The sequence below is a fragment of the Salmo salar genome, chromosome 18 (assembly GCF_965601325.2).
Source record: "Salmo salar chromosome 18, fSalSal1, whole genome shotgun sequence".
NCBI classification, from domain to species: Eukaryota; Metazoa; Chordata; class Actinopteri; order Salmoniformes; family Salmonidae; genus Salmo; species Salmo salar.
Window position 1 is genome coordinate 11023515 of NC_138308.1, and position 17082 is coordinate 11040596.

Sequence of the window (17082 nt, forward strand, 5' to 3'; positions counted from 1 at the left end):
CCTGCCTTTTGCCTACCCCTTTTGTTATAATAAATATCGGAGCTCAACTATCTGCCTCCTGTGCCTGCATTTAGGTCTCGCCTTGTGCCCTTATATACGGAAGACATCCTCTTTCTCCTGAAGGTAGTGGAATTTAACTACTGGGCGACTCCCCATTCTTTGGTGCGGACTGTATGCTTCTGTGTGTACGGTCAAGGGTGGGGGCATAATAGAGGCCTAGAATTTCCTATAGCAGTTTAGCTATGGACAGGGTAGGCCGCATTCCACCTACGGTCTCGAGTCCCTCTCTCACGCCAAAAATGTGACTGTTCCCCGGACGCTGTCTGTTCTCAAAGTCCTCAACCTTGGAAATTAGTTTGACAACATCTGATGATAGCCGGGTGATTTGCTCTTCCAGTGTCACCACTTTGTCAGAGTAAATATTTGCACCATCTTCCAGGCTATTCAGACGGGTGTCATGTCTCGCCAAGTCTTCGTTAACAGAGTCGATCTTTATGTTGACCTCTGTGATGAGAATAGGTATTTGTGCGGATAGGTTAGTGGATAGTGACTCCACCTTAGCCAGCACAGTCTGTTCAGATTTAATGATAGCCGCCATTGCCATGGCTAGGTCGGGGGGGATCAGAGTCCGTGTCAGGTGAGCCCGAGGCTTCAGCAGAGGCCTGCTCCTTTGTGGCCCGTGACCATTGTTATCTCGATATTTTACGATTAAAATGCCAAACATTTCAGGAAAAAAAGCCAGATTAGTAAATTGGGTTCGATTCTAAATGAAATGTTACAGAATAACACGGTGGGGGAGGTGTTGGTCAAGTATTAATAGTAAATTGTTCGCCCTGGATCGGAGCACCAAGAAAACAAATCTTCACATTTGCTGCTCACCAGCAGATGGCATACAAGTTTGTTATTAAGGCAAATGAAAGTTCTGCCCAAAACACATTTTGACTAAAAAAAACAAGTTTATGTTCAAATGCCTCTCCTAGTGACATACTCCTAGTTTCCTGAAACGAGTCACATTTACAAGTGCCACAGAGAGAGCACTCATGCTGAGTGAAGAGATGTGGTGTCCACCTTGAAACAGAGAGAAAAAAAAGACATACCTGCACCAGTACAGCCAGTTGGAGGGAACTGTAGATTGTCCCATACATGTGGTGCAAAGAAACTAAAAGCAGATTTACCTAACTCTGAGGAGAACAAAGGGATTTTCTACCTATCCCTGAGCTCGGGTATGGTAACTCGTACAGCTAAGGCTGGGTGTAAATACAACAGATTCGGTTTCAACAGCCAGTCCATTGGTAGTCCCGATAGCATGCAAAAAAGGGTCAGGGCCTGGGGTCATGACTCTTACATATAGGATGATATCCGTGATTCAGCTATGCATAATGTAGGTCTATTCTATGGACTGGAATTACACGCCTCTTTCACACCATGAAGCTGGGAGAGAACATAAATTGTTTGAAACCTGGACGTTTTACTTCGTATAGACCTAATGAGGCCTTTTTTACCTTAGTTCAAAGTAGATTAGCCAAAATCCGACCATAGAAACGTTGATGAAATGATTTTATAAACACTTTCTCATATGCCATTGAACATTTCTGTTCTGTTCTCTTGGTTTTCAAATCAACTTTCTTTTAGCAGCCAAAGGCATAATCCAAGTTATATTAGAACACCATGCAAGTTGTTGTATCTTCAGATCTCCCCTCTTTCTAAACTTTTAACGGATAGTTATTTCCATCTCTGTCATATGTGTGGTGCACATTTCGCTACAATGGCTGCGATTTCACATTAGAACTTTATTTTCCGCTATTTTAGAACAGTCAGTGTGCAGTATTGACTGTGCTTATGTCAAGAAATACTAGTTTATCAACATTTTAAACAAAAGTCTAAAATTCAGTCTAAAATTTGGGGATTTAAAATGGTTTAATGAACTTTGGCTCTATTGTCCCAGAACTGTCCCAGAGTCTGTTTTTAACCGTCCCAGACATAGGCAAAAAATAATAATCTGGGGGCGGCAGGTAGCCTAGCGGTTAGAGAGGCAAACTAGCAACCAGAGGGCTGCCAGTTTCAATCCCGAGTCTGACAGTAAAAATCAGACGGGAATTGAGCTGGCAACTGAAGAGTTGCTGGTATCAAATCCTAGATGCCATTGCCTGCCTTGGTGCTCTTGAGCAAGGCACCTAACACCCCACAACAACAGCTCCCCGGGTGGTCAGTGTGGAAGCCCACCACAACTCTCCAAAAACCTGTACATCTATGTCTATGTATGTGTGTCTTTCGGAGGGCTTGGGTTAAAAGCGGGAGCCAAATTTCGTTTAGACTTTGTGTGCAAATTGACCAAAAAAAATAAGAATTTTATCTTGTCGGCCTTAATTTTGAGCCCTGGCTAGTTGCCATAAATGCAACCACAATGTCGCATATCTCAGAACAAAAAAAAATCTGGCACTAATTGGATGGAAACCTAGCTATAAACACCAAAATGCAAGCCGAGATCTACCGCTCAGATTTTATTTATTACATGACTTAAGCATATGCAACATTAACCAATTAAAAACCGTTCTGTAACAATGAGGTTTGTGCAGTAGGCTATAGGCCCAATATATTATCACTACATATTGGCAACACTGGAATTGCCCTGCCAATGTTGTTTTTCTCAGACCATTTTCAAATTATATTTAGAAATTGTTGGTATATGATCACACTGGTAATGGATAATTTGTTGTATTACTTGTAAGGCACAGTTGAGTGAGCATAATAATTCACTTTTTTTTACTAGACTGATGGCCTGCATCTGTCTGATGGGAGTGAGGGAGCAATGGTGAGGCTGCCTCTCACCTGACTCACCATCCCTCCTCTGTCCTTCCTTTCGCTGAGAGAAGGGGACACAGTCTTCCAGCTGATGGCGAAACTTAAGTCGCACTGCATTACTTCTGCCTCATGCAACGATTCATGTTATTACTCCTGTAAACAGAGAAAGTGACATATTCCTCGGTTTTAAAAAGACACAAGCCGCAAATAACGCAAGCTTATCGAAACTCGTATTTTATGGCTTATAAACCTGTTGATCAAAGTGTTGACAGTGCTGAATAACAACTTAAACATGAACCTTATTGCTGCATGAAAGTTTTGAAATCTTACATTATCCACTTTGCTGTGCATTCGAGGCTTCTTTTTTACAGTCCATGGGGTGAGGAAACTGCAGATATGGTGATCTAAGCTATCTGATTGGGCAGCATTAGGCCTATATGTGCAGTTGATTTGCTCTCTGGGCCTGCCGGGTAGACGGAGTTCCATGATAACAATCAATCCAAACTGTGCAGTGGCCGACTGATGAATGGAAAGAGACATCTGTTACAAAACACAAAAAGTTGTGTGTCAAGAACTGCAACACTGCAGTTTTTTTTCACACTCAGTTTCCTGTGTTTATCAAGAATAGTCCACCAGCCAAAGGAGTCAACATGGGCTAGCATCCCCGTGGAACACTTTCAAAACTTTGTAGAGTCCACGCACCAACGAATTGAGGCTGTTCTGAGGGCAAAAGGTGGGGTGCAACTCAATATTAGGAAGGTGTCCTTAATGTTTTGTACAGTCAGTGTACACTGGTGTTGTTTACCGAGATGACATTGAATGTTCTTGAGTGGCCAAATTACATGTTTTACTTAAATCGTCTTGAAAAACCTATGGCAAGACTTTTTGTATTTTTTATTATTATTTATTACAAAAAACACAAGGAAGGGGTAACATTAAAGTATTAGAACATGAAGGACAAACAATACAGCATCAAGACACTATCAAACATGTATCAGTCTTCCCGCAACGGAGCCATCCTTATGTGTGAGGGTGCGTGTGCATGATGGTGATATAAAATATGTCATAGTTTCCTTTTTCATGATCACAATCTTGTGAAACCCAAACCCTCCAAGATCCCCCCACAGTTCCCCAATAGCTGTCCCTCAACCATTCGAGACCCCTCCCACAGTCCACCCCCCGGAAGAGAAAAAAATAATAATAATTCCATTCCCCACCCCCAAGAACCCCCCCAATGCACCAACAACCAAGAGAATGAACTAAAGAGAAAAAAGGAAAAGACAGAAGAAAACAGCAAACAACAATGCAAAAAAAAATAATAATATACAAATAAATTAAAAGATAGGACATCAAGGACAACTGAATTCATAACAGCAATGCCTGCTTTATATGTTTGTGTGCATGTCTGGCACTATTACATGTATGTGTGTATTCTTGTATTTGTTTATTTGAATGAGAGTGTGTGTATATACGTGTGCAAACACCTGCACGGCATCAGCCTCAGGCAAACCGACATTAGTTGTAAAAACACTGGCACTTAGTGTCATTCAAATGTACTTTTATTATGTTTTGTTTTGACTTTTTTTTCTCCTTTATCTTTTCACCATCATTCTCTCTCTCACACAGCAACTCCACTCCCACTTGTCTCCAATTCCACATACCAACCATCAGCTTCCCTCACCCCATCCCATCTATCTCTGCTGGCCACCCACTTCGTGTTTCTACGCAACACATATCTTTCAACTGTGCTATGATGTTTAATGTACAATTTCAATCTATCTAATCGAAAAGAATCTACAGATTGCGTGTTGAAGATAAATACTTTTACTAAGAGTATTAGTATATTAGTAATTGACTGACCCGGTCTCTCCAGATCTCCTAACAGTACTATTTCTAGGGTAAATTTTAGATCAATGCTATGCATTTTCAGCCATTCCTGAACCTGAGACCAGAAACAGTCTACCTGAGGGCAATACCAAAATAAATGGTCTATTGATTCTGTATCCTCACAACAAAATCTGCAGAGCTTCGATGATTTTATGCCCCAAATATTCAACATTTTGTTAGTGGCAAGAATTCTATATAATAATTTTAGCTGAAAAGCACAAAGTCTTGAATATTGCGTTGTTTTATATATCAACTCATACTCAACTCAACTCTACCCAACTATTTTGCAATCTGTATGGCACAGCTGTCAATATCCTGGTCCTCAAATAAAACTGGTATACTTTCCTATATATGCTATTTTTATTCCTCCGCCAGTTTTGATCCTTTATATTGGGCAGACAGACCAGTTCCCTACCTCCTCCCACTGCCACCCGCCTCCTCCATTTTTGGGGAAATGATGTAATCAATTGGTTGTACTCTTGGATTGAGCAGACCTTCCAGTACAATTCTGATAACTCCATGAAGGACATAACTCTACCATTACAATTTACAATATCATTTAAGAACAAAATACCCTTTTCAAACATAAATACAGGTATATTATCAACCAGCACGTTTGAGTTCAGCCATAATATTTGTTGTAATATTTGTTCTATCTTTTCAGGGGGATGAAATTGAAATTGTACCCAGCTCTGCAATGCTTGTTTGAAAAAGAGATACTTTGTAAAAAGTATAATTTTCAATGAATCGAAAATGAGACATGGCAACCTGCACAAAGGCAAAAAGGCAATTTTTAAACAAAGCTTTTCTTATTAATCTACTTGAGAACCATTTATGATTCAAATAAAACATTTGAATGAGTGAAGCTTTTAGAGAGAGGTTTAGTGCTTTTATATTTAATAATCTCAACCCACCCAATTCATATTCATTATATAGATAGGCTCGTTTCATTTTGTCAGGTTTAGCTTCCTAGATAATGCAAAATATTTTTTGCTCATATGATTTGAAAAACGAATCATCAGGAGTAGGCAGCGCCATAAGTAAGTTAGTAAACTGAGATATGACTAAGGAGATCATCAGGGCAATTTTTCCATAAATAGACAGGTATTTACCTCTCCATGGTTGCAGGATCTTGTCTAAGTTTTCTATTGAAATTCATTGTGGAGATCTTATTTATATATTTTGTGATATGAATACCGAGTATGTATACTTCACCATCAGCCCATTTTATAGGTAAGCTGCAAGGTCATGTAAAAGTTGTATTTTTTTAAGGATCTAATACGTAATATTGTACACTTATAAAAAATGTGGTTTTAGTCCAGAGAGTACAGAAAAGTTATCTACCGTAATTTCCGGACTATTAAGCGCACCTGAATATAAGCCGCACCCACTGAATTAAAAAATATATATATTATTTTGAACATAAATAAGCCGCACATGTCTATAAGCCGCAGGTGCCTACCGGTACATTGAAACAAATTAACTTTACACAGGCTTTAACGAAACACGGCTTGTAACAAAAATAAATAGGCTTTAACGAAACACGGCTTGTAACAAAAAAAAATAATTAGCAGTAAGCTTTAGTTGTCTTTTTGCACTGAGTCAATTCCTCACGCTGCTGTTTCCAACGTCTTATCATCAACTCATTAAGACCAAGCTCCCATGCAGCAGCTCTATTTCCTTTTCCAACAGCCAGATCAATCGCCTTCAACTTGAAAGCTGCATCATATGCATTTCTCCGTGTCTTTGCCATGATGAGGGTGACAAAATGACTACCGTAATCAGAATGATGGGAAGTTTGAGAGCGCTCGATTTAATCTAAACAGTAAAAAAAAAGTTGTTTGACCTTAACCCGTTCGGCAATTTCATTGGTCTAATGAAAGCTTCATGCTGCCAAAAAACTGAACACGTCACAGAATGTGTTTTTTTGGAGAAAAACATTTTTGAAAGCGGGAAAAATCCATATATTAGCCGCGTCATTGTTTAAGCCGCGAGGCTCAAAGCTGCGAAAAAAGTTGCGGCTTATAGTCCGGAATTTACGGTAGATCATTAATGAGACATTGCAGGGATCTAGCTTGCGGACTTAACATAAAACTTGAGTCATCTAGTCATCTATGGCAAGACTTGATATTGGCTTGACATAGCTTCAAGAATTTTTATTAGAATAGTGTGCAACGACCCCATAGGACAGGACATGACAGGAACAGACACTGGACACAAACAGACATTGAAGATAGTGGATTGAATATGGTGGTGCGGAATGCCTCACGATAAAAACGTAATATTCAATATCTGTAAAATGGACTAAATATTAGCACTTCGTTCCGACTTTGATCCACTTATTTGTGGGCAATAACCGTCAATCTGGATAACACCACAAAACAAATAAGGCTAGAGAAGTTATTCAACAAATATTACCAACACAGTTGTAATAATGGAGCTGTGAGTCAGGAAGCAGGTTCAGGTGAAATGTTTAATAAAACAAAACAAAGAACGAGACAATTTCATAAGGCTACACAGCGGTACAAAATAATAATACCAACTGAAGAGTGAACATAAGAGAGTGACATAAAGGGGAGGAAATGATGAAGGTAATGAAGTCCAGGTGTGAACCATAATGATTAACCGATGCGCGTAATGATGAGTGCCAGGTGTGCGTAAAGATGAATCCCAGGACCAGTGGTTAGTATTCCGGTGATGTCGTACGTCGGAGGAGCAGATGTGTAATTATAAATATGGTATCAAAATGTTAAAATCAGATTTCTCCCTGGCTGATCATTGTCTGCAGCCGGCTCTGATCATAGTTAATGAAACAAGCAGGGAGAGTGAGCTCATCTGTGGTGGTCAGCGAACCCTCAACCTCCTGACCCATAGCCCCGTGTTTATAAACGCAGGGTTGCTACAATTATTGTTATTTGTGGTCGTAAACATTATTTTGAGTTAATTCTATGAGGGGGGAGGGGCTGGTCCAAATAAAAGTGTCATAGAAAGATGCACCCCCCTCCCCACATGACCCTCCCCCTTGTACTGTAAAATAAATTGAACACCTTCCCCCCTCATAGAATTAACTTTCTATGACACTTTTATTTGGACCAGCCCCTCCCCCCAGTAAATGTTGATCTGTCCCTAAATGCATAGAAATATAATTAATAGAATGTGAGTCTCCTTTCAAGTCAATGAGCCATACTTTCTATTTCTATAGATAACTATAGAAAAATTGGGCCCTAAAGACCAAGCTCTGATATCATCTGTTTATGTTTCAGTTTTACTTATGAATTCATGGGCCGAGCAAAGTTAGCTGTGTAGTTGGGAAGTGATGATTTATTATTTCCAAAACACAGCACACAATGTAAATTGCATCCTCATGCTAATGTCTAAGAGCCTCCTTTCACAAATAAAATTACCAAGGATGTTTGTACGTTTTTCAAAACAATCCTTGGGTGACTTGGGGAGGGAGCATGAGTGAGTGGATGTCAGGGAGCTTCCTTCTTTGTATTTGAGCAGGAAGTGTGGAGGCTTACTAGTTGTTGAATAGTCAAGCAAGTGGCCGCTTATCTGACGCAGTGACATCATACAACATGCATAAATGAATGATTTACAATATGTGTACTTGGAGCCAAAGGATCAGATAAATATTTTGAGAGATAAACTACCCTTGAAGGTTATTAAACATGGTGTCCCTTACAGATAGGTGTATTATGTAATGCATGTAGATGTGTATGAGTATGCATACCTAGGTGTGTGTGTGTGTGTGTGTGTGTGTGTGTGTGTGTGTGTGTGTGTGTGTGTGTGTGTGTGTGTGTGTGTGTGTGTGTGTGTGTGTGTGTGTGTGAACAGGTGTAGAAGCTATGGCTGCAGGGTCAGAACTGGTGAAGACTGGACAGATGACAGTCACCAGAGCTGTCCTCAGCCTATTAGGACAGACCGAAGTCAAGGACACAGATCTGCTGGTTGCACGCTACTACCAGAACCAGACACACACAGTGAGTCCCAAAGTTCCACAGATGACATTATAAAAGGTTAATTCGTGTTTAAACCAAGTTCTAAAGCAATATACCTACAAAATGTTTATGATGGGTCACAGTTTAACACCCTTTGAAAACAAGAAGAGGATCTCTGTTGATCTGTTATGAAATAGAACAATAAATGGTCAAATAAATACACAGCCAGGAGAGTGTTAGATTCTCATTTTAATTTGTGTAGTTTATCTTCCGTTATTCATTTACTTATTAAATAGAGCAGACAACTTAATTGCCTATCAACAATGCTTGACAGGAATTTGTTTTACTGTGAATTATATTACAGACAGTACAATCAGTGCAGTGCTGTGTGACACCATTCTTCCACAATAAATTCCATAATGTGGTGTTTTGTTGATGGAAAACACTGTCTCAAGCGCGGCTCCAGAATCCCCAGTTCAGTTGGGTTGAGACCTGGTGACACACACACACACACACACACACACACACACACACACACACACACACACACACACACACACACACACACACACACACACACACACACACACACACACACACACACACACACACACACACACACACACACTCCCTTTAAACCCCATATGCTCTTTTGAGAACCCTCTTTCAAAGTCACTGAGATCTTATAGACAAAATAATTGGGCAACTGGGCATTTTTATACATGATGGGGGATGTAAATTGCTTAATTAACTCAGGAACCACACCCGTGTGGAAGTACCTGCTTTCAATATACTTTATATGCCTAATTTACTCAAGCATTTCCTTTATTTTCGCAGTTACCGAGTGCGGCAATTTATTGATTATGTAAAGATGTTGATTATAATAGTACTGAATTAATGTTGGAGGTAGTGTTGTCACGGTGCCAGATTTTTTACTTCAATACCGATACCAGGTTTAGTGTCATATACTCTATCCCGAAATGATACTCAATACCAAAACGATACCACAAAGAAAATAAAAAAATTGTATTAGCTAGTCACAGAATAACCACTGGGTTTTAATTTTTAATTTTTTTTATTGAATAATTTGTTGATAACTGGTAGAATAAATAAAATAGCAAATAGAATAGGTTCTATTCTATATTACATTTCTTACAAAAATAATACACCATATTAAATATCAGAAGAATACCTTCAATTTTCCTTATGCAAAACCATATCAGAGACTCAGAGCAGAAAAAACGATTTCACAATTACTACCATAAAAAAATGGATTTGATACATTTCAGGGTTCATTTGCTCATCAATGGCCATAATATTGTGTTAAATGACATTCATTAGACCTATAATTCGTAATTCATAACAGCTAAATAAGTTCATGTATTAAATTAATTGTTTAACCACTCCACAAATTTCTTGTTAACAAACTATAGTTTTGGCAAGTCAGTTAGGACATCTACTTTGTGCATGAAGCAAGTCATTTTTCCAACAATTGTTTACAGACAGATTATTTCACTTATAATTCACTGTATCACAATTCCAGTGGGTCAGCAGTTTACATACACTAAGTTGACTGTGCCTTTAAACAGCTTGGAAAATCCTAGAAAATAATGTCATGGCTTTAGAAGCTTCTGATAGGCTAATTGACATCATTTGAGTCAATTGGAGGTGTACCTGTGGATGAATTTCAAGGCCTACCTTCAAACTCAGTGCTTGACATCATGGGAAAATCAAAAGAAATCAGCCAAGGCCTCAGAAAAAGAATTGTAGACCACAAGTCTGGTTCAATCCTTGGGAGCAATTTCTAAACGCCTGCAGGTACCACATTCATTTGTACAAACAATAGTACACAAGTATAAACACCATGGGACCATGCAGCCGTCATACCGCTCAGAAAGGAGACCCGTTCTGTATCCTAGAGATGAACGTACTTTGGTGCGAAAAGTGCAAATCATTCCCAGAACAACAGTAAAGGACCTTGTGAAGATGCAGGAGGAAACAGGTATAAAAGTATCTATATCCACAGTAAAAACTAGTCCTATATCGAAATAACCTGAAAGGCCGCTCAGCAAGGAAGAAGCCACTGCTCCAAAACCGCCACTGCACATGAGGACAAAGATCATACTTTTTGGAGAAATGTCCTCTGGTCTGATGAAACAAAAAAATAATTGTTTGGCCATAATGACCATTGTTATGTTTGGAGGAAAAAGGGGGAAGCTTGCAAGCCGAAGAACACCATCCCAGCTGTGAAGCATGGGTGTGGCAGCATCATGTTGTGTAGGTGTTTTGCTGCAGGAGGGACTGGTCCACTTCACAAAATAGATGGCATTATTTAAGAACAATCCTGTCGAATTGGTTGTTTTTTGTGATGTAACTAAGGACAGTATAACAACATTACTGTATCTCTGAATGTATATATTTCCCATTGATCAGATATCAGATTCACATCCAAATGTTGGGGAACTTATATGATTAAATCGGATGTTATCCTACTAAATGAGAGAATTATTTTTTATGTAAATTCCAGTCAGTGACCACACCCTCGTGAGCACAGACATTATGTCGGCGTCATGGAACGCGCCCTTTTCCCAGAGTGCATAAAACCCACTTCTAAGAAAATGTACATTAGACCAGACAGCGTGAAGCGGTGGCAACATGGCTGAGAAATGGTTTAAACTAGAGACCAAGCAGGTGGACGGTGTGAACTGGACGTCACGAATGGTTAAAAAATCTACAAAATGAAAGACGTGAGGACGTGTGTCCCCACGCTGAAATGGTTACCACTCTATAGGCCAGCGAAACCGAGAGCGTGAGCTGAATGGTACGGAATGGCTAGACACTCTGAAACTTTCCTGAGTAAAGAAGATGAAGACTACACAGGAACATTGAGTCTGCAGCTGTTTAACCTGTTAGGGCTAGGGGGCAGTATTGACACGGCTGGATAAAAAACGTACCCGATTTAATCTGGTTACTACTCCTGCCCAGTAACTAGAATATGCATATAATTATTGGCTTTGGATAGAAAACACTCCAAAGTTTCTAAAACTGTTTGAATGGTGTCTGTGAGTATAACAGAACTCAAATGGCAGGTCAAAACCCGAGAGATTCCTTTACAGGAAGTGGCCTGTCTGACCATTTATTGTCTTTCTTTGACATCTCATTCAATTACAAAGGATCTCTGCGGTAACGTGACAATTCCCACGGCTCCAATAGGCTCTCAGAGCCCGGGAAAAACCTGAATGTCGTCATTTCAGCCCCAGGCTGAAACACATTATCGCCTTTCTCAAGTGGCCGATCAAGGGACTGTGGGCGTTTTTTCCTCTGTTTTCCCGAAAAGGAGATTCCCGGTCGGAATATTATCGCTTTTTTACGAGATAAATTGCATAAAAATTGATTTTAAACAGCGGTTGACATGCTTTGAGGTACGGTATTGGAATATTTAGAATTTTTTTGTCACGAATTGCGCCATGCGCGCGACCCTGATTTACCCTTTCGGATAGTGTCTGGGACGCACGAACAAAACGCCGCTATTCGGATATAACGATGGATTATTTTGGACCCAACCAACATTTGTTATTGAAGTAGCAGTCCTGGGAGTGCATTCTGACGAAGACAACAAAAGGTAATCAAACTTTTATAATAGTAAATCTGATTTTGGTGAAGGCTAAACTTGCCGGGTGTCTAAATAGCTAGCCCGTGATGGCTGGGCTATGTACTAAGAATAATGCAAAATGTGCTTTCACCAAAAAGCTATTTTAAAATCGAACATATCGAGTGCATAGAGGAGTTCTCTATCTATAATTCTTAAAATAATTGTTATGCTTTTTGTGAATGTTTATCGTGAGTAATTTAGTAAATTGTTAGTAAATTCCCCGGAAGTTTGCGGGGGGTATGCTAGTTCTGAACGTCATATGCTAATGTAAAAAGCTGTTTTTTGATATAAATATGAACTTGATTGAACAAAACATGCATGTATTGTATAACATAATGTCCTAGGGTTGTCATCTGATGAAGATCATCAAAGGTTAGTGCTGCATTTAGCTGTCTTCTGGGTTTATGTGACATTATATGCTAGCTTGAAAAATGGGTGTCTGATTATTTCTGGCTGGGTACTCTACTGACATAATCTAATGTTTTCCTTTCGTTGTAAAGCCTTTTTGAAATCGGACAGTGTGGTTAGATTAACGAGAGTCTTGTCTTTAAATAGCTGTAAAATAGTCATATGTTTGAGAAATTGAAGTAATAGGATTTTTAAGGTATTTGAAAATCGCGCCACTGGATTACACTGGCTGTTACGTAGGTGGGACGATTACGGATTGCTACAAAGAGGAAATGCCAGGCTGCGCAGAGACGCAAGAGATAGATTTAAAAAGAATCTGAGATCGAATCAACATTGTCAGCCCTTTTCAATGCAACAAACCAAACCAAATCTGACTTCGCAAGATTGAGTAAGTGGTTTTGTTGAAGGTAGAGCCAGAACACAGTAGAGTAGAATTCTATTGGTGAGGTAGCGGTATTTCAATCATTCGCAAGTGAATGCGCTTTTCAGATCAGTTCAGAGCGCAGAGCCGTTCATGTGCACATTTGTTGATATTCTTTGCTAGTTAGCGAGTTATTAGCCCAGTTATAGATAAGTATATCTCAGCAATGGGGAGTTACTGCTTCCTACAAGATCACTAAACATTTAGGCTACATTTTAAGTCTTTGAAAAGCCAGTAATGTAAAAAAACGTATTTCTTCAATAAAGGGGCAGTATTGAAGCTTGAATATGCAAATAAGCCAATTGGCAGAAGGGTAGCCTACATTGTCTTATTCTCTGTATGGTAATAATTATTATTTTTATTTTGTAGAGTGGTTTCTTGCATCATACATTGCAATACAATACATGCAATTTACAGTCACCTATTTGGCCCCCGGTGTTACATTTACATTTTAGTAACTTAGCAGACGCTGTTATCCAGAGCAGAGGTGGGTAGTATATGGGGCATTGGTGACCAAACAGATGGCACTGTGATCGACTGCATCCAATTTGTTGAGTAGACTGTTGGAGGCTATTTTGTAAATGACATCGCCGAAGTTGAGGATCAGTAGGATGGTCAGTTTTACGAGTGTATGTTTAGCAGCATGAGTGAAGGATGCTTTGTTGCGAAATAGGATGCCGATTCTAGATTTCATTTTGAATTGGAGATGCTTAATGTGAGTCTGGAAGGAGAGTTTATAGTCTAGCCAGACACCTAGGTATTTGTAGATATCCACATATTCTAAGTCAGAACCGTCCAGAGTTGTGATGCTGGACGGGCGGGCAGGTGCGGGCAGCGATCAGTTTAAGAGCATGCATTTAGTTTTACTTGCATTTAAGAGCAGTTGGAGGCCACGGAAGGAGAGTTGTATGGCATTTAAGCTTGTCTGGAGGTTAGTTAACACAGTGTCCAGAGAAGGGTCAGAGGTATACAGAATGGTGTCATCTGCGTAGAGGTGGATCAGAAAATCACCAGCAGCAAGACCGACATCATTGATGTATACAGAGAAGAGAGTTGGCCCGAGAATTGAACCCTGTGGCACCCCCATAGAGACTGCCAGAGGTCCAGACAACAGGCCCTCCGATTTTACACACTGAACTCTATCAGATAAGTAGTTGGTGAACCAGGCGAGGCAATCATTTGAGAAACCAAGGCTGTTGAGTCTGCCAATAAGAATGTGGTAATTGACAGAGTTGAAAGCCTTGGCCAGGTCGATGAATACGGCTGCACAGTAATGTCTCTTATCGATGGCGATTACGATATCGTATTATTATTATGTGTGCGTGACTAAATGGGTGAGACTTTATAGTAAGTACAATGCCATGCGATATAGAGTCTTTATGGATGTGCTATGAATGGCTGGAGGTGTCTCACTTCAAACTAAGTATTACAGGACACTAAATGAAGTGTACATAAATTGGTTATTAACGTTCTGCTGATTTATGAAGGCTCTCATGATCCACAGTTTACTGTAGGGTTTGAGGGGTATTTAAATGGGTTGATGGACCTGCTAAGCTTGTATTTGTGTATGTGTGTGCGCGCACGTGTGTACGTGCGTGTGTGCGGGCATGCATGTGTGGGTCTGAACCAAGATTATTTTAATTAACATAAATACATTTAGCAACTCCTCGTTTCCACACATAGCCTGCAAGCTACTGATGCAGACGTTTGAAACATCTACATTTTAAAAAGTCTAATAAATCCATATAATATAGCCTACACCTTCACAATAAATCCATTATTTATTCTAGACAGGAAAAATAGAGACATGATATGAAGAAAATGTATTCTATTTCAGAATAACAGAATAGGGTACTCTGAGTTGTCCTTATGTTAGGTCCTGATCTGGCTATGCCATATGGCTGTGGGCTACACTAGTTAATTTAGCAGACAAGATTTGCTTAGAATTCCGTGGTATTATTTTATATTATTTTTTGTATGAAGAATACTATTGAACAAAGCTGAATAAAATAGAAAGGATATTTTCACCAAACAATTTGAGGTAGTGGGCACATGTGGCTATTCAAGTGGTTAACAAAGAAACAGGTACTCCTATATGCATAATTTAGAGTTATTTAAGTAACTTTAGTTGTGATACAAATGTGGGGCTATATGTTTAGATTTTTAATACATTCTAAGGCTGCATGATGCGACTCTAATGATGATTTTTTTTTAAGTCACATGAGCTCAGCTTTTTTTGCAGGCTGTACACACTTCATCAGTCTCTCAGTCACAATTTGACAAGCACTTGATAATGCCTCGAATTTCCCGGCGGCATCCCTTTGTGTGGCCATAATGCCGCCTAAAAAAATCCATGCCTTTTGCAGTCAGTGGCCTTTGTGCCCATAGGCTGAAAATAATTATAATTATAATTCCGTTCTCCCTGGTCGCTGCATGCTCCGAACAACCTCTCACTCACATGACTCTCTGTCGTATGATCGGTTCTTTCTCACAGGCTGCAAGTAAAGACACATCCGGGATGCACCTCTGCGTGTCCTTATCCAATTTCGAGGCGCATATTGAAGATATTGGAAGAACTGTCCACATTTACTTTTCGGCAGCCAACAAGATGAGTAAGACTAACGAACATCAAAGCACTAGCCTATGGCAAACTACTATCACCTATAGTACAAAAGTTGACCTATTTTGAGCGAGAAATAAATATTTCAAGCATAGTCTTGGACTGTTGTGGGATGCGATAGATCCCAAATTAATACAACCACTAGCATAAAAAAAAGGCTGATGCAACATATCAGAATGTTTATCTTAAAATGTTGATAAACTATTAGACTATTCCATCACATTATAAGCGCAGCAAGCGCACACGGCAGTAGGCCATAAGAGCAAATGTTCCATTAATGGGAAAACACCATTATCAAAAGTGACTGCAAATGCGATTATGCACGTAATGCTTTTATCATAAAGGTACACTTTTATGTTGAAAATTATCTTGACACTCGTGCGCTGTGTATGTACTGTATGCCAGTTAGGCTCTACACCCAGTTGTAAAGCGGATGAATGTGCTTAATTTTAAAGAATTTATTTGGCCACTTTAGTTGTGATACAATCCTTATCAAAACATGTAGGCCTATGGGCTAGGCTGCAAAAAAAAGGTGCAGTGCCTTCGGGATGTAGTCAGAACCCTTGAATTTTCCCACATTTTGTTAGGTTACAGCCTTATTCTAAAATTGATTCAATTGGGGTTTTTTTCTTCATCAATCTACACACAATACCACATAATTACAAAGCAAAAACAGGTATTTAGACATTTTTGCTCATTTATAAAACTTTTAAAATGTAAATATCACATTTGCATAAGGATTCAGACCCTTTACTCAACTTTGGCAGTGATTACAGCCTTGTGTCTTCTTGGGCATGACACTTATGGGTGGTCGTTGACCAGCTCCATTATTGCAATAATTAATCGATATTACAGGTTGATTGTTTGAAGAAATTGAAAGTCTCTTCTCCCTTACTTGATTAGAATTTCCATGACATAGGCCTGGCCTATAGAAAGCTGATGGAATTCTCCTCTTTTTAATGGAGGCCATCACTCTGTTTTCTAACGCAATTGCATAGCTTATAGAAATGTTGCGCAACATGAGCTCATGGGCTCTCATGATGTATTTGAGTAGATTTTCGATTATGGAGCTAGCCAACAACACAGCTAACACAATCACTTCAATCACTGAAGCTGTAAAGACTGCAAACTAGCTGCACAATTTAGTTTTACCTTTTTTTGAATTGACATTTCTTTGTATATATCCATAAAATGATGCCAGCTGATTTATGATTTTGACTGGCTAAGAAACGCTGCCTGCCTGTCTGTATCGTCCCTACTCCTGACCCCTGACCCCTGACCCTGACACATGGAGATAGAATATGAATATTGAAACACTTTTGCAAATGTCGGAGAGACAGACAGCAAGGTT

General features: G+C 39.4%; 1 protein-coding gene across 1 annotated transcript in view; it reads right to left on the reverse strand.

Moving 5' to 3' along the window:
* Positions 1-9080: 9080 nt before the first annotated feature.
* LOC100136521 (vertebrate ancient opsin) overlaps positions 9081-17082 on the reverse strand; it is a 57672-nt gene continuing 49670 nt past the window's right edge. The window contains 1 exon segment of the mRNA NM_001123626.1: positions 9081-9122. Within this exon segment, the coding sequence (NP_001117098.1) occupies positions 9081-9122 (42 nt within the window).